At 37.3% G+C, this 24,643-nt stretch overlaps 5 protein-coding genes across 5 annotated transcripts; all 5 read left to right on the plus strand.

The window, feature by feature from the left end:
• Window positions 1-352: 352 nt before the first annotated feature.
• Window positions 353-1,862, plus strand: CBG11342 (the record flags this gene model as incomplete). Its single annotated transcript, XM_002635074.1, has 5 exons — window positions 353-768; window positions 814-937; window positions 1,118-1,282; window positions 1,494-1,595; window positions 1,644-1,862. The coding sequence occupies 5 exons, from the start codon at window positions 353-355 to the stop codon at window positions 1,860-1,862; spliced, it is 1,026 nt and encodes a 341-aa protein (XP_002635120.1).
• Window positions 1,863-2,198: 336 nt separating this feature from the next.
• On the plus strand, window positions 2,199-4,759 carry CBG26883 (the record flags this gene model as incomplete). The annotated part of the gene is made up of 4 exons (XM_045236530.1): window positions 2,199-2,219; window positions 3,485-3,546; window positions 3,590-3,730; window positions 4,693-4,759. 4 exons carry the CDS (start codon window positions 2,199-2,201, stop codon window positions 4,757-4,759), a joined length of 291 nt encoding a protein of 96 aa, XP_045099176.1.
• Window positions 4,760-14,035: 9,276 nt separating this feature from the next.
• Window positions 14,036-17,641, plus strand: Cbr-sul-2 (the record flags this gene model as incomplete). The annotated part of the gene is made up of 6 exons (XM_045236531.1): window positions 14,036-14,816; window positions 15,688-16,007; window positions 16,325-16,563; window positions 16,610-16,730; window positions 16,780-16,866; window positions 17,498-17,641. The coding sequence occupies 6 exons, from the start codon at window positions 14,036-14,038 to the stop codon at window positions 17,639-17,641; spliced, it is 1,692 nt and encodes a 563-aa protein (XP_045094559.1).
• Window positions 17,642-17,977: 336 nt separating this feature from the next.
• Window positions 17,978-20,055, plus strand: CBG11338 (the record flags this gene model as incomplete). The annotated part of the gene is made up of 6 exons (XM_045236532.1): window positions 17,978-18,112; window positions 18,972-19,073; window positions 19,202-19,362; window positions 19,410-19,693; window positions 19,738-19,913; window positions 19,963-20,055. 6 exons carry the CDS (start codon window positions 17,978-17,980, stop codon window positions 20,053-20,055), a joined length of 951 nt encoding a protein of 316 aa, XP_045094560.1.
• Window positions 20,056-22,753: 2,698 nt separating this feature from the next.
• On the plus strand, window positions 22,754-24,360 carry CBG11337 (the record flags this gene model as incomplete). Its single annotated transcript, XM_045236533.1, has 5 exons — window positions 22,754-22,861; window positions 23,203-23,580; window positions 23,627-23,875; window positions 23,921-24,079; window positions 24,127-24,360. The coding sequence occupies 5 exons, from the start codon at window positions 22,754-22,756 to the stop codon at window positions 24,358-24,360; spliced, it is 1,128 nt and encodes a 375-aa protein (XP_045094561.1).
• Window positions 24,361-24,643: the final 283 nt, after the last annotated feature.

Consider the following 24,643-nt stretch of genomic DNA (forward strand, 5'->3'; position numbering starts at 1 on the left):
ATCCAGAAATTGTTTATTACCATTTCCTATTTTTTGTTCTTCATTTTTTTCTCTTTTTTGAAGAATTATTAAGTTACCATTGTCTTCTCAAACGTATCCCGATATTATCTTTCAACCTCTAACTTATCGTAACCCTAATAGAAAACCACCCTATACTTGGACTTAAAGCTTGTATATCTCGGTTTCTCTAACATATCAAAAAGTAGTCAACTGACAAAATGTTTTTGATATCGTAATACACATTTTGTTAGTTGACTAGTTTTTGATATCTGTTACAGGAAGTTCAAGAAAAAAGTGCCCTTCTATAAGAGTGCTTACGGTATTAAAAACGACTCTAAGGACGTTTTCTCAGATGAACCGATCTACCAACTCTACTGTCTCCGGCTCTCCGTCTGTCGTGCCATTTGACATGTCAATCCTACAAATTGTCATGTTCCTCAACTCCAAAGTCCTACTCCTTCAAATCATCTTCGGATGCGGGGGCAACATTCTGAACCTGGTTGTCCTACTGAGCAGAGCTATGAGGAGTAGGACGAACCTCATCTTCGCAGCTATGGCATTTGCAGACTTGTTCTTTCTGATTCTTCATATTCCATCTGTTCTCTTCTTCATCGGAACCATTCGAGATGCTCCATGGTACCGAAACGGGTTCTCTCAAGTGATCGCAGGAATATTAAATTGGTTCTCAGCTAGTTCGATTTGGTTCATGATGTATGCTACGATTGAGAGAGTTCAGGTGTTCAGAAGTCCATTCAGAACATCCAAGAGGTTAATTTCGAATGTTCAGATAGTGTCTAAAAGTTTTTATTCCAGATCCGCATCCACCCGCTTTTTCCTGACCCTTTTCTCGATTGCTTTCTTCTGTCTCCTCCTCACAATCGTACATTTCATCAACCCAAAAACACGTGCGGCCAGCAAGTATGCCCGTTATGTTGTGGTAAGCGGAATTGAGTCATATTCTTCTATTCATCGAAACAAAAAAAACCTCAGTACAATTTCCCCATACCAGGAAGCTTAAAAATAATTAATACAATTAGTTGGCTAATTAGATTTCTTATTGTTATGGGGAACAAGTGTCCAGTATATGAGATGACGTCTTCAAAAACTCAATTTTCAGTACATCCATATGATCTTTGTGGTCATCATCCCAATGTTTCTATCAACGTCTCTCAATATTTTGCTGGTTTGTGCTCTTCGAAGAAACTCAATGCCATTAAGGATGTTGAATGATTCGCATGTTCATAAGAGTTTGATTGTGCAGAGGACAAGGACAGAGAGAAAGGTAAAATCCAATTCACAGTACTTTTCAGTTGATTTTCAGCCATTTTGACAATTTTCAGAAGTCTGGAGCCCGGCGATCAAATGCCTGATAACTTTGAAGATTTTATATCGGACAGTTGACAGCCGAGCTCCAGACTTCTGAAAATAGGCAAAAATCAACTGCAAAACTGTATACTCTAACAAAAAGAACAACTCAAAACTTTGAATTCCAGGTCACCGCAATGGTTACCGTAATCCTGAGCTCCTTCATCGCGTGCAACGCCCCTGGAGCCGTGGTCTTTGTCATGAAAGAAAGCGACGATCATTTCGACGAAGTAGGACTCTTTATTTCCTTTCCCCTTTCAATTCTACCCCAATTACAGAGCCGCCGACACATCCTCATGCAAGCCATCTGCAATTCGTTGGCAGTCACTGGCAAAGTTCTCAACTTCCTGCTCTTCTGCCTCTCATCGGAGCACTTCCGTGCGCTTCTCAAGAAACGTCTTTGCTATTTATTTCGCCTACATCACGACTCATCGCGGCGTCAAAACATGAGCACTACCGCAACCAAGACATTCAGTGTGCCATTGAATGATTTGTGACTAAATTTGAAATTTTGTTAGTAGTATCCGATTCTTCTAGAAAATGTAAATACAGCTCGCCAATACTGTCTCCCACGTGTCCCTTCTCCTGTCTACTCTATTTTATTCTTCACTCCCGGTCCTGTCCCCTCTCTGGTTTGTCCCAAAAATCTCATCAACGATCAAATTTTTGTGATCTCTCTCTTTCCCTCTCCCTCTCTCTCTCTCTTCTATATATGTTAGAACGTGGACCATCTGTTGGGTGGAAAACGTTAATTTGTGTAGTGTTGGAAAAAATTGAAATCATATATAAAGGTATTTCTTTGGAAAAGGACTTGGTTTCGATACAAAGCAATAATGGACAATCGTTCGGGAAAGGTAATATATGTCATTTGAAATTGGGGAAAAATTAATGGCGTAAAACCTGTGATAGAAGGGCTTCAAACTTTGAGCCAATTTATCTCGGTCCCTGTCAAAGATATAAAAAAGTTGTCAACTGACAAAATGTTTATCAGTTGACATATTTTTGATGTCTTGCATAGGAATTGAAATCATTGAGCTTTAACTTAACAGTGTGGGAGCTCTTCTATTACTAGTTTTACGGTAATAGGGATCAGAGAAATTTAAGATAGAAAGAGGGTTTTTGGGACTTTCAAATTAAAAGATTTTCAATTTTAACACTTTCGAAGCTTTAAAATAATTTCAGCTCTTTTTTTTTGAAAATTGCCTTTTAGAAAACAATTTTGAAAAATCATATTATACTGACACAAAAGAGTTATGGAAGAGAAACGCCGGTGGCCGTGGCCAATGGTCCCACAACGACAACTACAGTAACCTAAAAATATTTTTTTAAAAAGTTTTTTTTCAAAATCTCGATTTTCGTGCGCTTTCAGTTTTGGGGGAAATAACAGACAACTCGACGAAGATCAGTGAAAATCGAGATAATAAATCCGGAAAAAAAAAACATATTTTTAGGTTACGGTAGTTGTCGTTGTGGGACCTTTGGATACGGCTACAATTTCCAGAATAACATATTTAAAAAAAAATCGACAGTGAAAAAACAACATTAAATCACTAAAACTAAAAGTCTTACAAAGCCCTAATTTTGAAACTGGGTCAATCTGATTTCTGACAACATCTGACCCCTTTTATAATCTAAAAATCATAATTTCTATTTTCTCATACACATTTTGTACTACGAGATGGGATGTCTGCTGCCCCCATATTGGAATGCAGTCTGATACTTTCTCTCCCCCCCCTCCTTTTATCTCCCTCATTGTCACCTCCAAACCGTTCCCGTAATGTTTGCAAAAATCACGTAAAGTACGTGATCCAACGGAAGCAGCCATGCGCCGTTTCAATGACAAATGTGTCTTATGCAGCAGACTTCTATGCAAATTAGATTCGCCAAACTCGCCCCCTGCATACATTTTTTAGCCTGTCTATGTTTCTTGAAACATATGAAATTGATATTCATGCTCCTCTTTTCTTTTCGCAATCGTCAGAAGTGTGACGCACTTTTGAAAGAAAAAAAACGGCTTTTTTTCCGGGGAGGCGTTGGCTCAGATGGTCCATGAATAGACCACCCTAAATCATAGTGTGTATTAGACAAGAAAAAAAAAGTACGAAAAAAAATTTTACAGAAACCAACTACTGTGGTACTGGAAGAGATGCGTATTGAGGAGATTGAAACTACTGACAAAAAGTATAGAGTCTGGAAAATTTAGAACAAAAAACAGAAGTTTCAGGATCAAGCGAACATGGTCGTATGTGAAGAAGGAGGCTCTGCCAAAGATCCCTGAAACCGAACCATCGTCGTTGTCGGCTCGCGAGAAGGCGGAGAGTGAGGTCAACTTGTTGAAGAATAACAGTTACATTTCGAGAGTCTCGTGAGTTTTGAGAAGCCTGGAAAAAATTGAAATTTAAAAAATTTGGACGCTGAGATAGTTGGAAGGGGGGGGGGGGCGATTTTTTGGATTTGGCGCCTTTTACGGATGTCCCAGTGGGAGGGAATCAAGGTGTTTTAGCATAAGCCTATAGTTTTAAGCAAAGAATTGTTCGAATCATAGGCGTAGGCTTATGTGGTTTATTTCCCTTCCAACGGGACATCCCCATTTTGGCGCCAAATTCGAAAATTTTGAGATTTTTCGTATGTAATGTGGCTAAATTTTGAGCGTTCCAACTAGATTTGTCTTTCCGAGAGCTTTAAAATGAACTCAAACTCGACTAGGCTCCGTTAATTTCAAAACTTTGCACACGCACGCGACGCATGACCGCGACGCGTCTGAAAAATTAAAGTATTTGGAGCCTAGTCGTGTTAGAGTTTATTTTGAAGCCCTCAAGAAGGCAAATCTAGTGAAAATGCCTAAAATTTAGATAATTCGGCTAGATAAAAAATTTTCCAGCGAAAAATCTGAAAATTTACTGGGGTTTGCGAATTTCAGTGCTTTTTTGACCGGAATATTTTTTTCAAGCTTTTTAAAATGATTCAAAATTTCTAGGCTAAAACGCCTTGCTTCCTTTCTACTGGGACATCCAAAGAATAGCGCCAAATTCAAAAAGTCGGGTGCCCTCCCCCGATTAGTTCCTTAAAATTTGAAAATTTTCAAAAATCAAACAAGGAAACACATGAGGTCACATGTACGTATCACCGTCTCAGGTGACGGGTGAAGTTTTCGAATCAAATTTATATCGTTGCGATTTTTAAAGATAACGATCGAAATGATCACACTAAAGATCATCGCAATCAGCGAAACGAAATTACCACTGTTCACCGAAAAATGGTTTTTATGAGGAATAAAAATTGTCGAAAAATCGCAACAAAATGAAAATCACAATTACCGGTTTTCAGATCTCCTCTGGCCCATCGTCTCAAACAGCAGAGAATCGAGAAAGGAGAGAGACTTCATTTGAATTGAACGCATCTATGGTTTTTCCTAACCTTCCCGCTGATAAAATGCGTTTTATTACACTTTTTATATTTTTTGAACTGTTTTATGAACACACTGACAATGACCTATAAAAGTGATCCATTTTTCACAAAAATTGGGAAACCGGATCTCAGTTTTTTGTCGTTTATTGGGTCAACTATAATGTAGGTTCCCCGTTTTACCACTTTTTTCTATATTGTCTTTTTATTCTTTCTTGGTCATTTTTTTTGTGTTTTGTTTGGGGGTAACAGTGTGACCTCAGAATCGTAACTTTGACAACTTTAGAAGACGTGATCTAGAATTCATGTACGTGTCATCCATCCATCACCCACTCTGATGGCAACCTTTTGTATATTGTTTTTGCTCTCTCGTTCCTTATTGATATATATATTTTTTTGTTCATATCATATTTTTGTTTTTGACCCAAGAGTACCATGGTCAAAATGTGATTAGTTTTGGGCCTAGACAAATAAATGGGCCCTTTTATTAATATCATTTGTTTTTTTCAAAGATTCTGAAAACAGACAAAAATTGCGGAGGTGTATTTTTGAATAAAATATGTGCTCAAAATTAGATCATGGTAGAGTATCGGGTACGTCAAGTATTGTTGCTTTTTGGAAGCAAAAGAGGGAAAAGGATTTTTAGATTTTTTCTGCAGATGAAATTCAAAAACCAGTCTAGAAAATACTCGGAACATTTGGACGAGTTTGCATTTTTGAAAAAAAAGTAATATGTGGTTACCTGAAAAAATCCACTTGTGATATATGTAATTATTGAGCTTATATATTTCGGTTTATATGAAAGATATCGAAAAGTGGTCAACTGATAAAATCTTTATGATAATAGGACAAACATTTCATCAGTTGACAACTTTTCAATATTTTTCACAGTGACCGAGATAAATTGCTTTAAAAAAGACGTTGACGAGCAGCCGCTCCAGCTTTACTGTTCCCTTCTTCTTGGGTGTGGTTGGGTGGGCTAGTTAAATTTGAGTTAATTTATATCGGTTCCTGTAACAGATATCAAAAAGTTGTAAAATAACTGCATATAAATATTTTATCAGTTGATCTTTTTTTTTTGATATCTTTGACAGGGACCGAGGTAAATTGTTTTGAAAGAGACGTAGGTAAGCAACCGCTCCAGTTTCTCTTTGCCCTCCTTCTTGAGCATAGGCCATCTAGTTGTCCACTTTGCGTTAATTTATATCGGTTCCTGTAACAGATATCAAAAAGTTGTCAACTGACAAAATTTTTATCATAATATCAGAAGCATTTTATCAGTTGACCACTTTTTGGTATCTTTTACAGGTACCGAGATAAATTGGCTCTAAAGTGATGGTTCGGGAAAGGTGCTATTAGAGTGTTTACGCTCTACCATAATGGTCCGGTGCCAGTCAGGATCTTCTAATTTTTTGAGCACAATTGTTGAATTGCTTATTTTTAGCAAGAACTGTAATTTTCAGCGGAACAAATTTTTTGTTGAACTTGAAACTTTGACTTTGATACTACACATTTTGACTGATATCATGTATCAGGGCGGAGATCAAACATGAGCGGAATTCCTTATTCCTTATTCCGGGTGTTTTTTTCTATTCTTTAGTCCTTATTCCTTCTTCCGGGTTTTTCAATTTTTATTCCTCATTCCTTATTCCTGATTTTTTCTTATTCTTCCGGAAAATTCGAACAATTAAAAATTTGAAATTTAAAATCAGAAAAAACGCTTCCTAAACCTAAACTACCACTTAAAAAGTCGTTCAATGAAGCCTAAATTCCTCTTTTATATGTTTTATCAAAAAATTTCAAAAAACATTAGGCTTTTTTCGAAATTTTGTTCCGTATTCCTTATTCCGGGTGTTTTTTCTATTCCTTATTCCTTATTCCTTCTTCCGGGTTTTTCAATTTTTATTCCTCATTCCTTATTCCTTATTCCTGATTTTTAATATTTGTTCCTTATTCCTTATTCCTTCTTCCGGATTTTCAAAAATTTTATTCCGCTCATGTCTGGCGGAGATGAACACTGAAAATTTCTGAAATCCACGTGGAAACATCACTGCAATTCATGTGAGAAATGTTAGTAACAAGAACTTTCTAGAAACTATGTGACCCGAAAAACCCCCATCCCAGTAAATATTGTCTCAATTTCAGTGTCAATCGGTGATCTTCCAAAAATCTAAGTTGTGAGGGTCTAGATTTTTGAAAACAACACAATAGTTCTGAAACTCGTTTCCCACATATCTTCTGATTCGGTTTGTGATTATTCGGGAATCTCAAAAATTCGATTTATTCTGAAAATCAAAATTTCAGTGACCACCGAGTGACGAATATCAGTCAAGTTTTGAGTGACAAGAGAGCACATGTTTCTAGAGTTAAACCGATTAAATTAGTTTTTAAAAACCTCGAGGTTGGTAGCAAGTTGTTTTTTTAGGCATTCTTGAAGTTTCTAGGTCATAGGTAAGGTCCAAATATCATAGGATATTTTTGAATTTACAGGATCACGCCTTCTATTTTTGGGTCATCTTTTTTTAATTCTTCTTATAGGTGGTCTTCTTTCCGTGTTTTCATTAATTTCACATCATTTTTACCCTTTGCAAATAATAATATTTTTGAAATATATTTTTTTCCGATTAGTGAAACCAAAAAGTTACCAACTAGCCACCTACGCATGTATTTATACAGTGGCTTCCAGTTGGGAGTTCTCACTCTATTCATTTAAATTGAATTCCAGTGAAGGCTATATAGTTCTAATTGTCTTCTACTCCTAATTTCATTTCTAGATTCATTTTTTTAGTCCTTTCGATCTTCAGTCTTCTTGCCCTTTCCTTGTTTCTGACACTTTCCCAGTCGCAGCAGAATAGAAGCACGCCTACAATTTTGCAACATTCTGAATTCAACGTCATCATCAGCGGCGGCGTCATCCTGCTGCTCCACCCCACCAGCCGAGTAGTATATATTTGATTTGCGGTGGTGGTCTTTTTTTCAGTTGAAATTCATTTTCTTCCCCCTCCTCCTTGGAACTCCGCCCATTTTTTTTCGGTCCATGTGACAAACCGCCATGAATGCAAATAATTAGAATTGGGTCAAGCTGGAAAAAATGAGGAATACGAGGAAAAGCTCGTTTTCTGAGACTCAGATGGGCCGAGTGACTGCCCTGTTGACATTTTCTCATGAGCCATCGTGGCGATAATTCGATAAATTTCAAGACTGAGGACCCAGGCTTATTCATTTTGCCTTCTTTTTTTCTAGAAACAGGGTGATGGTTTTAGGTTTTTTTGTAGTTTGTGTGAGTTCAATGAGTTCGAGATTCTTTTGAGGCAGGCACCATAAAACCTGTAATAGAAGGCCCCTCACTTTGAGTGGATTTATCTCAATTCCTGTCAAAGATAACAAAAAGTTATCAACTGATAAATTGTTTATCATGATATCAACAACATTTTATTAATGGACACAGTTGATATCTTGCATAGAAGCCCAGAAAAATCAGCTCACACTGGATGGTGTGTGGGTGGGGCTTCTATTCCAGGGTTTACAGTATGTTGGTATTAGATGAATTCCTTTTTTGAATTGAAAAATAAAATAAAATCAGTGTAAACGAGTTCGAAATTTCGAAGTGTTCCTGAATTTTCTGAAAAAAACCGAAATTAAAATTTTTTCAAAATACTGTACCCCCTGTGATAGAACTTTCATTGGAGGTTGCTAGAAAGCCCACCTAAAACCGTCAACTTTAAGCCAATTTATCTCAGTTCCTGCCGATTATATCAAAAAGTTGTCAATTAACAAAATGTGTATCATGATATCAAAAATGTTTTCTCAGTTAATCACCTTTTGATATCTTTCACAGAAACCGAGATTAATTGGCTGTTTACGGTACTTCCATTATAATCAGTTCGTCTAAGAACCCTTGAATATTGGACTATCTACTTTCCCCAGGAAAAATGTTTCTCTACCTCAAATCATTCCTCATTTGGTCCATTAATTACCAAAGATCACATCCATCTCAAATTGCGCATTGTTATGATATCATCTTCCTCTTCTTCCTCTTCTTCTTCTTATAACAAACGAGCTCATCATATGTATCTATATCGATAAGGCTTTGTTTACCGCTCATCACTTTGATTTCTAATGTCTTATTTATTCCTGTTGTTCCTATGTTAAACTTTTGTTCGAGAAACCTGGGAGAAAATTCTAGATTGTCAGGATCATTAGCAATCTCCCTTTTGTTTTTAAAAGAGATTCTGCTTCGATTACGATAGGCGTTGTTTTTTGTTAGGGTCTCTGATTTCAATTTCTTCAAATCGGTTCAGTGGTTTAATTTAAAAAAAACAAAAATAGTGGAAGGAGATTTCGAATTTGTAGATATTTCAAGTTTTCTAACTGTTGCAGCATTTTCAGCGTAAAATCTACAAATTTGATAATTTTTACAGTTCTGAGTGAGCCACTGTTACAGTAATCCTTCAAGAACCTCAAATAAAATTAGAAGAATTATCTTCTCTCAAATTTCCCTCCCTACAGTCTCCTTTCTCTTTGCGGCGGCGTTGAAATGCGCCGTGGTCTCTTTATCTTGGCAATCTGCCAAGTTCACTCCAAAAATTCTCAAAAACAGTTTCCCCAGAGATATTCATCAATCCGTTTCCTGTTTTTCCCTTACTAATGATCCCTACTAGGTTGCCTCTTAAAAAAGTGACGTCTCCCTCAACGCTTTCTGAAATATTCTGGAGTGCTCATTGCACTCATCCTCCGCCTTCTAGTGTGTGTCCACCAATGTCTTCTTCATCTTCTGCTTCTTCTTCTCCTGAATATCCGGTATTCCAGAAAAAAACATGTCTATATCTTGTCCCTCATTCATTTGACAAGGGAACCTCAATCCAGATTTTCATGAAAATTTCAGAATAGGTTAAGAATAGTCTATCTAGAACCCTATGAAAATCAAAACGCGATTTTTGGTACTTTGAAATTTTCAGAAATTTCTAGATATGCTGTTCTGAATCTAGCCTGACAGTTTCAACAAAATCTGGGTTCACAAGGTGGTGAGGTTCCCTCGTGAGAATTCAGAATCACGTTCTGCTTCTGACTTCTTTTCTTCTGACTCGTCTCCTATGATTCGGTATCATTCTGAACTTCATTTGATGTCCTTTTATCACTTTTATCAATTCGTTCTCTTCTCTTTGACCTGTAATCTCTGCTGCGCCACCTTCACAGCTTCAAGGCCCGTTTTCGTACATTTCCATCGAAATTTCGTCTCCCCCGTACATATGTCTCCTTTTCACCTCTTCTTCTTCTTATTCTTCGGTGTGACGCAACAACTTTTTCTTTTTCGTTTTCACACAGAATTTTCTTTATTCTTCACACCTTCCGATTTTTCTATGCATAGAAGACTTATAATTTCCGAAATTCCGAAAAATTAACTCTTTTCCTGTTTTTCACAAAATCCTTATCAATTTACCTTTGTCCGTTTCTCTCTGTCTCAGTCTGAAGACGTTCTTCGAGATTTTCCGAATTTTTCCAAAAAGGGGGAGGGTCATTTTCTGCTTCTCGTTATCTCTTTACCCCCTTCCCTGCATAACAAATTATCTCATTTTTCACGTTCGATATTTGATTCATGGCTGGATTTGTAGACACTTTTCATATGTTGTTGTTGAGCTTTATCTTGTTATCTTTGAACTATACTTCCGGATGTTTTGAAATTTTTTTGAGGTGATCTTAAGATTAAGATAGTCAGAAGCTAGAATTTCAAAGAATCATGTTGTCTAAAATCTTTTTTTGATGCTTTGAAATCATGATTCTTCTAAAAATATGCTTCTTCAAGGAACTTTGAACTCGTGGGCCCACTTCTGGAGGTACCGCGCCGCTTCCAGCTGAGCTACGGTAGTGCAAGATGACACTAACTCCATGAAATCTGCGAGACAGCTCCTGTCATCCCTAAATTTTTCAAAATTTCCAAACTCCGAATTTTTGAAATTTAACTTAAGCGATCACCTTAGCGAATTATCATTTTAGGAATCCTAGAAATTTATGGCTTTAACATTCGAGTGGTAAAAATACCAGGAAACTCTCAACCCCAAATTTTTTTTAATTCGAGGAATTGAATTTAAATGTCTTCGTCTCCTACACCATGATTCGAATCGGATGCAGGCGGAATCTTTGTCAACATGAGTCTCAATTCCAAACATCTGAAATTCATTGATCCTGTAAAAAAAATAAACTATGTTAAAATTCTAATAAACCCAAGCTCTACGAATCGCAGTTGGTTGTTACTCAGCCCGTGGTTAGGTTGCCATGGACCAATCAGTCTGTTCTTTCGAAAATACGCTCAGCGACACAGAAGTCACTAGGGCTGCTAGGCCGTCTTATCCTACCTATACCAGACGTACTCTGCTCAAAATTCCTGATACTGTTCCTGATACTTCAATTTTCGACCTATTTTTATTTCTCCTGATCCTGGTCTGTCTGTACTTAGTGGTTTTCCCTGATCCCACCGAACCTACTAGAACATTTTTGATTCTCCCCCGGACAACCACCTTCCCTAATATACGCAATAGGAAATTCCCACGCACAGGGATTTCATTACAACCACCAACACGAAACAACTTTTTTTTCTTTTTCTGGATCCCTCCTGCTAGTGACAGATTGCTTCCGTCATCGAGAAACCTTTCTTTCCTTCTAAAAAATGTGTGTTTTTTCATTTCTAGAAGAGTCTCGATTGTTTAGACCTTCGGTCATCGGAACTTCCGTTGACTTTCCTGTCGGTCTGGTGTTCTATGAAAACCAAGCTTGTGGACAAGATGGCTGGCCAGGCCATCCACATGTATGATGAAACTGTTGTTTGGTCAAAGTTGAAATGGTTTGTCAAACTGATCGGGAGACCAAAAAAAGACTGCTGTTGATCTTTTCAACACACAAATCACGGTCTCACATCAATTCTTTGAAAATTGATGCAAAAAAAAAACGAATCGTAGTTTATACCTGAAAACTGGAACAAGTATAAAAGTTGACTTTTGAACGGATTGGTTTCAGTTTCCAATTTTTCCTAAAGAATGGCAAATGATACGGTGGGTACAAGCTTTAGCGTCTCTGGAGAACTAATTTGGGGGTACAAAATATCTCAAAAAATTTGAATCGGGGATTTTGTACCCCTAAATTGTTTTGTACCCCCGTATCATTGTACCCTCCTAATGATGCGCCGTAAAGATCCAAATATTCAGAAATTTCGAAAAATGTTTTTTTGACTGCTCTACTATACGGCTTCTTTATTTTTGCTCAAAAACTTCCGAAATCAAAAAAGCATCCCTTGGATTTCACATTTCGATCCAAATGGCACGGAATAATTTTTGGATATCAAGATCAGGATTCCTAATTGTTTTCCTTATTGTGATTCATCTTGGACATTTGGTTATTGGTGATTTTTAGAGTTTTTTTTTTCGTTGCTCGGTCTCAACTTTGAGCCCATACATCTCGGTTCCTGTAACAGATATCAAAAAGCGGTCATCTTACAAAATACCACCGATGGAATTTCTCATCCAGCTGGTTTTCAGATTTTCCTTTTCATTTTTGGTTTTCTCGAATTCCGAATTTTTCCGATTTTGATTATCGTACTGATAAGAATATTATTTAAAATTCAGGCAATTCCGTATAAAATCTGAAAAGGAGAAAGAGAGAGAGAGAGAGAGAGAGAGAGAGAGAGAGAGAGAGAGAGAGAGAGAGAGAGAGAGACACACACAGCCGGTGTGGCTCAGTCGGTAGCGGCGCCGCACCTTCAATACTTGTCCCACAAGCTCAACTCCTTGAGTGGCGTTTTTTTTTTTTTAGAACATTTTTTCACGCCCCCTTAAAGGGAAAAAAAAGATTAAAATTCTAACTGACCAAAATCTGCAAATTCTGCTCATCCGACCTCACATGCACCCAAATTTATTTAAATTAGATTAAAAATCCCAGAACATATAATCTCATTATAATTGCTCACTGTGACGCACTTTATTTCTCATTCTAGAAATTCATCTAGAATTTTAAAAATAAATTGTTTTGGCCGATCAATGGTCATCTGAACTTATGCAAAAAGTACTCGTTCTCTTAAAAACCCGTTTCGTTCCCTTCCCCTGTGGTTATTTACTTTCTCATGCTTCTTCTATATGTGTTTTTTGTCCCATCCCTCTGACCTAATTTTACCACGTGCGGGAGATTCCAGTGACCAAAATGGACCAGTAGACGCGTCACCCTGTCTCGAAACCCAAGAATAGTGATCCGGATTCGGAACTTCAAAAATATTTATCACTTTTGCATCTCTATGTAATCTCCTCCTTCTTGTTTCTGCTAGAGATAAAAAGACCTGAACAAAATTTGAAATGTGCAATGTGCTTCAGGAAAAACAGCGAAAATTTTAGGATTAGTAAGAGATCGAGGATTAATCAAAATAGACAGAGCCGACGCCCTAGTACCCGATAGAGTAAAATTATACTGTTTGTTTTTAAGGGAATCCCCCTCTCTTTACTCCTCACAGCTTCTGATTGGTCATTAATTTGTGGCGTTTTCTTTTTCTCGGCGTCATAATTCTCAGGAATAGGTGACTACATAAATGAAGCCGTTTTTCGGAAAATCTGAAGTTTTATTTTTGATACATTTTTCATTTTTCAGAGGCTTCCAATAAGCAGAAACTCTAGTTTCAATGTAGTCTTTGAGTCAATTTTATGTGTATTAATGTGTATTAATTGGTATAATATTTGGCTTCTATTTTAGTAGTCGTCGAAGGCCCCATACTGTCAACTTTGAGCTCAATTATATCGGCTTCTATGGGAGATATCAAACTTTTGTCAATTATTAAAATGTTAGTGATATTATGATAAACAATTTATCAATTGACAGATTCTCGATATCATTGACAGGAACCAAGATAAATTGACGCAAAGTTAGGAGTCCGTCTATCACGGGTTCTACTGTAGTAGTGGGAAAGTGGTGAGTTGTTTGAGAGAAACTCTGAAACTCTAATTTTCCAATTTTTTAAAACATTCCATTTGTAGAAACTGCACTTTCTGTTCTTAACGAATCAACTTCTGTTCTGCAGAACATAATTTCATAGATCTGAACGAGGTTCCCACCCACATACGTCAAAAAAGTGATTCTCAGAGGGGCGTTCCTGAATCAAACTTTTGAAAATATTTGACACAAATTTTGCAAGGCTGGCTTCCTTAACAGAATCTGGATTCTTCATGTTTCGTTCTCTTCATTCCATTCCACTTCCCTCCCCATTAATAATTTCATTACTCATTTTCAGATCATGTCCCCGGTGAGTTTCTTCCTTCTCTTCATTTTCACACTTCACACACTCCAAGAGCAACTACGAGAAGATTGTTCTGTGCAGCCGCCGTCGCCACACCATCCCAACATCGTTGTGCTCATGATTGATGACCTGGGTTACGGTGACATTGCGGCATACGGTCACCCGACACAGGAATACACACAAGTCGATCGGATGGCTGCAGAAGGCACCCGATTCACACAAGCCTATTCGGCAGACAGCATGTGCTCGCCGAGTCGAGCTGGATTTATAACTGGAAGGCTACCGATACGATTAGGAATAGTTGGAGGCAGGAGAGTATTTGTACCGTATGATATTGGAGGTCTTCCAAAGACAGAAACCACAATGGCTGAAATGCTGAAAGAGGCTGGATATGCGACGGGAATGGTTGGAAAGTGGCATTTGGGAATCAATGAGAACAATGCGACCGATGGAGCGCACTTGCCATCCAAACGTGGATTCGATTATGTTGGAGTCAACTTACCGTTCACCAATGTTTGGCAATGTGATACCACGAAAGAATACTACGACAAAGGACCAGATCCATCATTATGTTTCCTTTACGATGGAGATGATATTGTTCAGCAGCCAATGAAGTTTGAGCACATGACCGAGAATCTTGTTGGAGACTGGAAGCGATTTTTGATGACCCGATTGGCTCAGGATCAACACGAGAGACCCTTCTTCTTCTACTTCTCCTTCCCACAGGTCCACTCAACCCAGTTTGCCAGCAAACGATTCAGAGGATCTTCAGTTAGAGGTAAGCTAGAAGAAATCGGTTAGATCGTATCGTGTATGTAGGAAGATCAGGCTTATAGTACGTTATGGAGGTCAAACATCTTTAGTGCGAGTGGTGGGGGAAGGAAGCAAAAACTGATGTTTGATATTTTCCCAATAAAAGGATGGAAGGCTTTTCATAAGTTTTCGACCTACTGATCTATAAATTAACGATCAGAAATGATTGGTGTTGCTGTTCTTGGTGTTCCGAATCTATAGGACAAAAAACATTTAAGGGATTCTGATGTCCCAGGAAAACAGACATGGTTTCAAGCTTCTTGGTTTCCATCTACCGTATCCCCTCAATAAGAAGTCCACCCAAACCGTCAACTTTGAGCACAGTTATCTCGATTGCTGTAGTAGATATCAAGAAGCGGTCAACTGGCAAAATGTTTATCATAATATCAAAAATATTTTATAAGTTGACACCTTTTTGATATCTTTCACAAGAGCCGAGATATACCCGCTCAAAGTTTGTATCAGACTGGTTGTTTTTTGTTTTTCTAGGTCCGTAGAAACTAGAACCCAAATTGTGATTTATTGAAAATATTGTAGAATATAAAAACCTGAGTTTTCTTTGAATCAAATCCGAACTATGATCGATTGAAGATCATGTTCCCTTATCATATCTTTCGTAGTTTTGTCCGTCAGTTTGTAGCCACCCCACGCTTTTCACTTTCACCTCCTACACTCACTATATATCTTATCAGAATCTCATCTAGATCAACGACAAACAAAACAAACGCAATGAAAAGATGAAAGAAGAAGAAACAAACACATCTGCTGAGTTTCTTTACAACTAATCCCCCCACCCAATGTCTTTTATTCCTTTTCACTCTATTTTTAATTTTCAGGAATCTATGGAGACTCGATCAATGAAATGTCATGGGCGGTTGGAGAGGTTTTGGACAGTTTGGTCAACGCTGGAATCGCTGAAAACACATTGGTGATTTTGATGTCGGACCATGGACCGCATGTGGAGCTGTGCTTGAATGGAGGATCTACTGCTGGATTGAAGGGAGGAAAATCGAACAGCTACGAAGGAGGATTCAGGATTCCGTTCATTGCTTGGCAACCGGGAACTGTCAAACCATCTCGTGTCTCTCATGAAGTCATTTCCAGCATGGACTTGTTCCCGACTTTTAGAGCTATGAATGAAGAGTGTCTTTTTGAGGTAAGCATCTGTTAACATGGTCATACTTGCAAACCTTCGTGGGCTCTGTTTCTTTGAAACTCTATATTTTCAATTCAACAGACTAGTTAAAATAGAACTCGACAAGTACTACAAAATGATACTATTTGGATTACTGTACCTTGTCTATGAAGAAAGTTACAAGGTCTTAAAGATGAGACCGCGTGGATCAGATAGTTCATGACTTGTAACTTTGTTCATAGACAAGATACAATTTTCCAAATGAAATCGTTTTGTAGTACTCGCCGAGTTCTATCACACTAGACATAACTGAATTAAAAGTTCTCAAATTTTTGTAGAAGGAAGCACTCCGTTCTGACGGCATCAACATCGCTGACGAGTTGCGTGGTGAGACTGATGACGTTGAGGGAAGCCTCGGAAAAGCCCGACCAATTATCTACTACTGTAACACACATTTGATGGCAATTAGGATAGGAGACTACAAAGTACACTACAAAACCTCACCGATATTCCTGAACACTTCAGTCGACCCGAATCTTGATTATTTCTGCCCGAATGGAAAACCAAAGTCTGATTGGTAAGTGTTGTTTTCAAGTGTCGTAATACCAAGTACGGTTTTCCAGGTACGTCTCCCAAGTGTGCCCAGATGAGCATCTTCAGAAGCACTATCCTCCACTTGTTTTCGATTTAATCCGTGATCCTTATGAGCAGTATCCACTGCAAAATTCGGTGAAATCCCAAGAAGTAGGCTATAAACAAAGCAGTTATAAATGAGATGTTTTCCCGTTTTCAGATAAGATTCCAAGCTATGCAACGGCTAACAGAGCACAAATCATCTCTGGTCAAAGTCAAAAATGTTCTTGGAAACTTTAATAAAACGGTAAGAATGAGCAATATTCTGTTGGGTCTAGACTAATGATGATAATTAGGAGCAAGATTAACTCCAAATAAAATAGGTATGGGGCACACAGATACACAGACTATAGTCTAGGTATATAAGATAATTAAAGAATCACATTGCAGTAAATTTTCGACCGTTTTCGGAAGTCTGGAGTTCGTCTGTCAAGTTTCCGATCACTTTGAACACTTTGGAAGGTGTCAAACAAACCTAAATTGAAATTTTAGCATTCACAGAATGTTTTGAATATTCCCAGTTTTTCAGCTATTCGGTGATTTCTGAAAGATACCCCTTTTTACGATTTCAGCACAGAAACGGGCCAAAAGGGAGTGTTTTTCTGGAATCGGCGAATAGCTGAAAAACTAGGAATTTTGAAAAAATTCTGCAAATGCGAAGTTTTCAATCTAGGTCTGTTTTACACCCTCAAATAATTCCAAAGTGATTGGAAACTTGACAGCCGAGCTCCAGACTTCTAAAGATGGTCAAAATGGCCTAAAATCAACTGAAAAATTTTTTTTTGTGTATCTTATTGTATATGGCTTAACTAACAATGATAATTAGGGGCAATTAGACATAATTAAAATTTTTCAACAATCAAAGTTATTGTTTTCAGTTAATCCCATGCTGTAATCCTCCAAGTTGTAAATGTGACAAGCTGACTCGACCTAATGGTGAATCCGATGAACGTCCCGAATACGTTGGCTTAGCGCCTGATCTCGATCGGACAGAATACGAACTTTTGCACAGATTTTTCTAATCTTTTGATCTCTTTATTTTTCGTATTTTTTTCTTTTTCTTCATATTCCCAGAATCTCAATACCTTCCCCTAGTCCTTCTTCTTTCCCGCACGATCTCCACCCCGTTTCTCATTTTCCCAGTTGCACCAGATGACATGACACGAAATTCAAATTTTTAACCGTTTCTCCCCCAATTTCCCGATTTCTTCCACTTTGCATAAACGTTAATAAGAATGTGAAACGTGAACAGCAGCAACATGAAAACTAGGGCAGTAGGTGTCATCAAAAAAGATCGGTTGGCAGGCGAAGGCATCAAAAATGGTTTAGAGCAATCGGTATTTCAAAATATTCAGAAAATGGTGGAATCACAACCGATCGGCAGAATCAAGCGCAACTTTTACGAGGAGGTCATCAAGGATCATCTTCAGAAGGGACCTGTGGAACATGAGTACTCGTTTGGATTCTTGAGCGAATTGATGGAAGATGCGTTGGTAAGAGAGGAGTGGTTTTTGAGAAGTCATACTATTCTGATCCAAAAACATCTGAGCTGTGGAACGGGGGCCGTGGCCGAAGATCCAACAATGACAACTACAGTAACCTAACTACCGTAACCCAAAACTTTTGAATTTGGCGCCAAAATGCGGGTGTCCCAGCTGAAGGGAAACAAGACGTAGTAGGCTGAGCTTACAATTTCAAAAAAAACACCAACACAAGTTTTAAAAAATTCCAGTCAAAAAAGGACATCGCGAAAATCAATGAATTTTCACATTTTTCGCTGAAAATTCTCATTTAACTAAACAAGCTAAATTTTGAACATTTTACTAGATTAGCCTTTTCGAGAGCTTCAAAATGAGCCCGTACACAACTAGGCTCCGAACAATTTTATTTTTCAGACGCGTCACGGTCATGCGTCGCGTCCGTATGCGAAAATTTAAAGTGGGCGGAGCCTAGTCGTGTTAGTGCTCATTATGATGCTCTCAAAAAGACTATTCTAGTGAAATTGTCAAAATTCAGTTGATTTAGCTACATAAGGAATTTCAGCGAAAAATGTGAAAATTCATTGATTTTCGCGAATTTCAATACTTTATTGACTAGAATTTTTTCAACTTTTTATGTTCTTCTTTCAAAACTATAGGCTTAGGCTGAAACGCTCTGTTTCCTTCCCACTGGGACATCCGGAAAATGGCGCCAAATTCAAAAAAAAAAAATGAATCCTGAAAATATTTTTTAGGTTACTGTAATTGTCGCTGTGGTACCTTCGGCCACGGGCACGGCTCCAGCTTTTACAGTTTTTTGTACTATTTTTTTCTGAATTCTAGAAAAGTTGAATTCTTTGAAAATATATTTCAGGACATGATAGACGGAGCATGCCGCGTGGAGTACATCTCTCCACCAGTGAACATTTGTGGTGACATCAGAAGTCGTTATGGCGATCTGCTTGACGTTTTTAGAGTTAGTTTTTTTTTTAAATTTCACACACATGACAAAGACTAGAAGTTTTCCACTTCTTCTTATCAACTACGTCTTATCAATTCAACAAATAAAATCAAACAACACTAAAATTGTCTACCACATTCTAGAACTGCGGTTGGCCATTCGATCAGAAATATGTCTTCCTTGGAAACTTCATCGATGGCGGAAAATTCAGTTTGGAGACTTTGGTCATGCTGGTGTGCTGTAAAATGTGCTACCCTCAGAACTTTGTGATTCTCCGAGGATTCTTCGAGAATGAACTTGTCAAGTACTATTTGAAGACTGGAATTTTTTTTAGATTTTAAAGATTTTCAGAACCGAGAGAAGTTTCATTGGAGAGCTCAGAGTGAGATTCTCGGATTCTAACAAGTGGCAAGCACTGAATGCAACCATCAAAAGTTACTTGAAGCGTCTTCCGGTGATTGCTGTATTGAATCGGAAGATCCTATGTGTCAATGGAATGGTAACATCGAATATCAAGAATGAGAAGAATGTGGTTTCGGTGAAAAATGGAAACTCGTTTGAGAATCACAATACAAGATTGGAGGTGATGTTCGTGGAGACTGATATGTCTTCTCCAATCACTCCAAATAAAATTGGTATGAGATGCACAGACACACAGACAGACGTATATGATTTTCAGATGAGGAGTCGAAGACGTTGAGAGATCTTCTGAAGTCTATGGATATGAGTATGATGATAAACTCGGATAACGTTGTCAAGCAGGGATATCAGTTCACTCTTTGCCATCAACTGCTTACAATTACCACCGGAACAAAACTGGTAAAAACTCACAACAACCGTGGGATTGTTATGATGGTAGCGGAAAAAACCCCGAGACCTTTTTTAATGGGTTACACTATTTCAGATGGATCGTCAAAACAAGGTCCATTTCAAGGGAATCCAAGGATTGGATGGTGAGGAGCGCGACGATTTGATCAGTGTTCCATTGAGATGCTGACATTGAACTCAAACTGATTTTTCTTTCTGTTCTTAAAAACCAATAAAGTGAATCGAATCGAATTTTTTTGTGTATGAGTGCTGGAACTGGAATAAAAAAAAAGAAAAAAAATTGAATGCTGATAATGGTTCTAGGAATGAAAAGAGTTGATGATAAGGCCCATTTTGGTCGAATGACACTTGAAATTCCCATTTTTTTCAATTTCAAAAAGTTCCGGCATCAAATTTTTGAGTCTGTCAAATACTTGAACTTCAACCTAACCGGATTTATAATTTTACATCGTTGTTTAGGTGCAAATTTCTGTTTCTAGATGATAATTTTTCTGTGTATTAGCAATTTCGTACCTGGACCTTTGTTCAGCTATTACACAGCAAGTTGACATTTAAAACATGGCCAACAATTTTGAATTATTTTGCCCAACATGTGCCATTTGATTGGCCCACCAATTGTTTTAGTACGGCTCAATTCGAACATAATTTTCTAAGAAAATTCCGAAAATCCTAGGTAATTCCATATTCGAAAAATTCCCACTCTTTAGCGAGACAACAAAATGGTTCCAATCTATCATCTTTGAAAATTTATTTACTTTTTGTTTGCTCCACACCTTTGGTCATCTGATAACATGTTGCAACAAAAGAGTTAAATTTTGAAAAAAAAAATGATAAGACGAATTTCAGAAAGTGTACAAATAGTACAACATCAATTATTTATTCGAATTACTGAAAAAATGTATTCTGAATATGCGTTTTTGTTTGAAAAATGTAAGTTGAGGAGTCATATACAGTACCGGTCAGTAGGGTATACAGAACCATAATTGTCAAAATAGGAATTTTTGAGAAATTCTGTGAATACAAAGTTTTAAATCTAGGACTGTTTTACACCCTTCAAATTTTTCAAAGTAATCGGAAGCTTGACAGCTGAACTCCAGAATCCTGAAAATAGTCAAAATTGCCGAAAATCACCTGAAGAATGTTCTATTGTAAATGTTATTGACCGGTATTCTGAATTCAGGGAAAAAACAGATTGTGCTCGAAAAATGACAATAATTGATTTTTGATGCCAAAATGCATCATTTGTAAAAGTGTGGCATCATACTTCTGACATATGAGAATCTGAGTGACAGATGGAGTATTGGAGATGAGAAAAGTGGCAGAGTAAGAAGATATAAAGTGCAAAGAGGTCAAGAAGAGTTTAAAATTTGATTGAAAAGTTTGGAATGCCAGAACTATTTTTATTTCATCTCATCGGATTATTTGATTCACCATGACTAGCTAAAATTTGCAAGGCCATCATCACCGAACCGTAGCCTAATTTTGTTGGCTGTCAAAAATTTCCAAAAACTTCAACACTACTCAACATGGGAAAAATTGCAATATTCCAACCTAGTTTCGTTAGAACAAAAACTACTTTTGCATGGATTTCTCACATTTTCACGTAATCTGAAAAATACATGCTCAAACCAAATTTAGTCTTTCATCTATGTTTTTTTATAGAATCTGAAATTATGCTTTCCAAATTTTTTTGAGCGAACCAATAATAACAAAAACTCATCAAACATTGTCTATACAAAGTGAGTTCAGACATACTTACGGAAGTTCAAAAAACTTAACAAACAGTGTAAAAAGGGTTTGCCATTCCACTCGTCTGTCTCAAGTTACCACTCAAAGGGTTTCGATTTTTTTTGGTTTTGTCTATCCTATTTTTTATTTCAAACTCTAATTTATAGTTTAAAATTTGTCTAGTTTAAGAACTGGGGTAAACATTTAACTTTCCCCAACTCCCTAACTTTTAACTTTGAGCCAATTTTTCTCATTCCCTGTGAAAGGTATCAAAAAATTGTCAACGAATAAATTGTTCATTATAATATTGCAAACATTTTATCTGTTGACCACTTTTTGATATCTCGCATAGAAATTGAGATAATTGAGATCACTGTAAATGTCACAACTTTTATTCATTGGGACCCCAAACAACTTTGTTATCAGTAGCACTTATGTCTAGAAATCTTTGATATTTTTCTTTGAATAACTCAATTTCCCGTCTATCCAAGTCTATTCAACTCAATAAAAAATAAACCACAAATTCATACCAATGTAATCTGTGATAATCCGTCTTGTGTGTCTGCTGCTGCCAGTTGTTTACCAGTAGTCATTTCTAGTTTTCGTTTTGTTTTGCCAGTCGTTCCTTTTTTCTTTTTTTCGTCTCTGTGTACTTATCAGCAGAAATATATTCTGTGTCACAACAAATAGTTTTCTTGAGGTTCTTGATAAATTGACCAAAAATCACAGTTTGTCTATTCGGAGAATTCGTCAGAATAAGGTTTGAAAGCGATTCTGTTCTTGATCTAACACTCGTGATTCTCAGACAACTAGAAATAGTCAGATATAAGACAGAAAACTAATTGATATTTTTTTACTGATTGTGAGTTTTAATGAGTTTTAAAGACAATCTTTCAGACATAGAGAAGAGTTCTAGACTTATGACAATGGTCAAAAAGGTCAAAAATCAATTAAAAATAAGTTTTTGTATATCTTACTGAACGGTTCTTTTAAGTAGATCAAAAAGGTTCATAACAAATTTTCAAGTTTTTCTCCTTTTTTTTTGGTTTTTTTTCGGTTCACAAAAGTTTTGAAAATAGACTTCATTGAAAATTCTCTGAACTTTTTTAATTTGCCATCCTTTTCCAGCCATTGAAGATATGGTTGCCGAGTACGAAGTCGTTGAAGATGTGGGTCTTGGAAAGGGAATGTTGTCGACGATGCAGTTGATAAATGCGGAGGAGTACGGAGGAAAAGTGCTTTTGAAGGTGAGCTGGACGTTTTTTATAGTAAATTTGAACTGAAAATTTAGATAATTCTTTATTCGGATTACGGTAAACACTCTCATAGAGTGCCACCCAAACTTGTAACTTTGAGCCCATATATCTCATTCCCTGAAGAAGATATCAAAAATAGGTCAATTGACAAAACATTTTTCATGTTATGATAAACATTTTATTAGTTGACCACTTTTTGATATCTTCGACAGGGAATGATATATGGTCTCAAAGTTGGAGGTTTAAGTGGTCCTTCTATTGCAGGTTTTGCGGAATCTAACTAGAAAAAGTACAGTTCTATGGAATTAATGATGACAACTCAACTTTTTCAGGTCCCCGGATGCGAAGGTACCCGAGAACGTTTCCTGATCGACGACAACACATTCTGTACCCTACACAACACTGAAGTTGCAGCCTATACTTTCCTCGAAAGACATCAAGAAAAGAACATTTCCTATCCAAAAGTGTACGAACTCGAAAAAATGGACACAACTGCGGATCCCATCAAACCAGGACATATCATAATGGAGTATATGAGAGATATTACGCATATGTATTGTACTGATAATTTGAAACCAGAAGAACTGGAAGACGCTGTGAAGAATCTGGCAAGATTTCACTCGATTGGCGCTGATCTGACAGAAGAAGAGAGCAAAGAAGTCGTCAGAGATTTCGTGAAGAGTTGGTTTACAAAACTATTCATTCAGTCGGTAAGGATTACATTTTTTCTATATTTGAATTTGTATGACTTTTCAGAACAAGGACTCGTTCATCGGAAACTGGAAAGGAGAATTGACGGATTTGTTGACATCTGAAATGGCTAAAAATACTATTGGAAAACTAGATGGGATTTTGACCCCAGAAAATTTCGAGAAATGGAATGATGATTGTCAGATTTCCGGTGTCCAAGAAGTACTTTGCCATGGAGACTACTCCTTTCACAATCTTCTCTACCAAAAGCTTCCCGATGGATCTTTCAAGTTCAGAGCTATCGTTGATTTCCAGGTAATAATAAGAATAAAATCTTGAAAGGTAAAATAAAACATTCAGAGTGTCAACTGGGGAAACGCCGCTCAAGATCTCACTCGTCTATTCGTCACGGCTTTGGGAGGAAAGGATCGTCGAGATTCTGAAGACCGACTTCTCAAAGTTTATCATGATGAGTTGACGGCAGCGTCTGGTGGAAAAGCTCCGTTTACATTTGAGCAGGTACCAATAACCATATCGGTTTCCAGAGAGATCTTCCAAATTTTCAGCTTCAACAAAGTTACGCTAGATTTTTCCAATTGCATGGAGCGATCGTTTGTACTGTGACTCCTGGATTATTCCTCACTTACCTGGCAGACAGAGAGGATGGACCGGAGAAGGATGCGGCTAGTTTTAAAGAAAAAATTAGTCTAACCCTAATTTTTGATTTTCAGTTCCGTGACAAAATGATGGAGAAATATCAAGCGCTTCTGGAGGACCTGAACAGGAAGCATGATTTTTAAAAATTTCATTTTTCATGGTCAATCATAATTGCTTCTTCCTTTTGCTGTGATTAATTTTTTGCCATTAAAAAACTGTCGAGCTTCGCTAAACTACAAGTTAGAAAAAGGAACTACCATCCATAGTACTTTAATCCGTTCTTCTCTCTGGCCCGCTCATACTCGCAGAAAAGTGAATATTGGGCGTAAACTGACAACAAATGACAATTATAATTTTGCAACTTTGGCCAAATATATCTCGGATCTTGTAAAAGATATTCAGAAATTTTGAAAACGGAAATGTTTG

Source organism: Caenorhabditis briggsae, assembly GCF_000004555.2.
Source record: "Caenorhabditis briggsae complete genome, chrV, whole genome shotgun sequence".
NCBI classification, from domain to species: Eukaryota; Metazoa; Nematoda; class Chromadorea; order Rhabditida; family Rhabditidae; genus Caenorhabditis; species Caenorhabditis briggsae.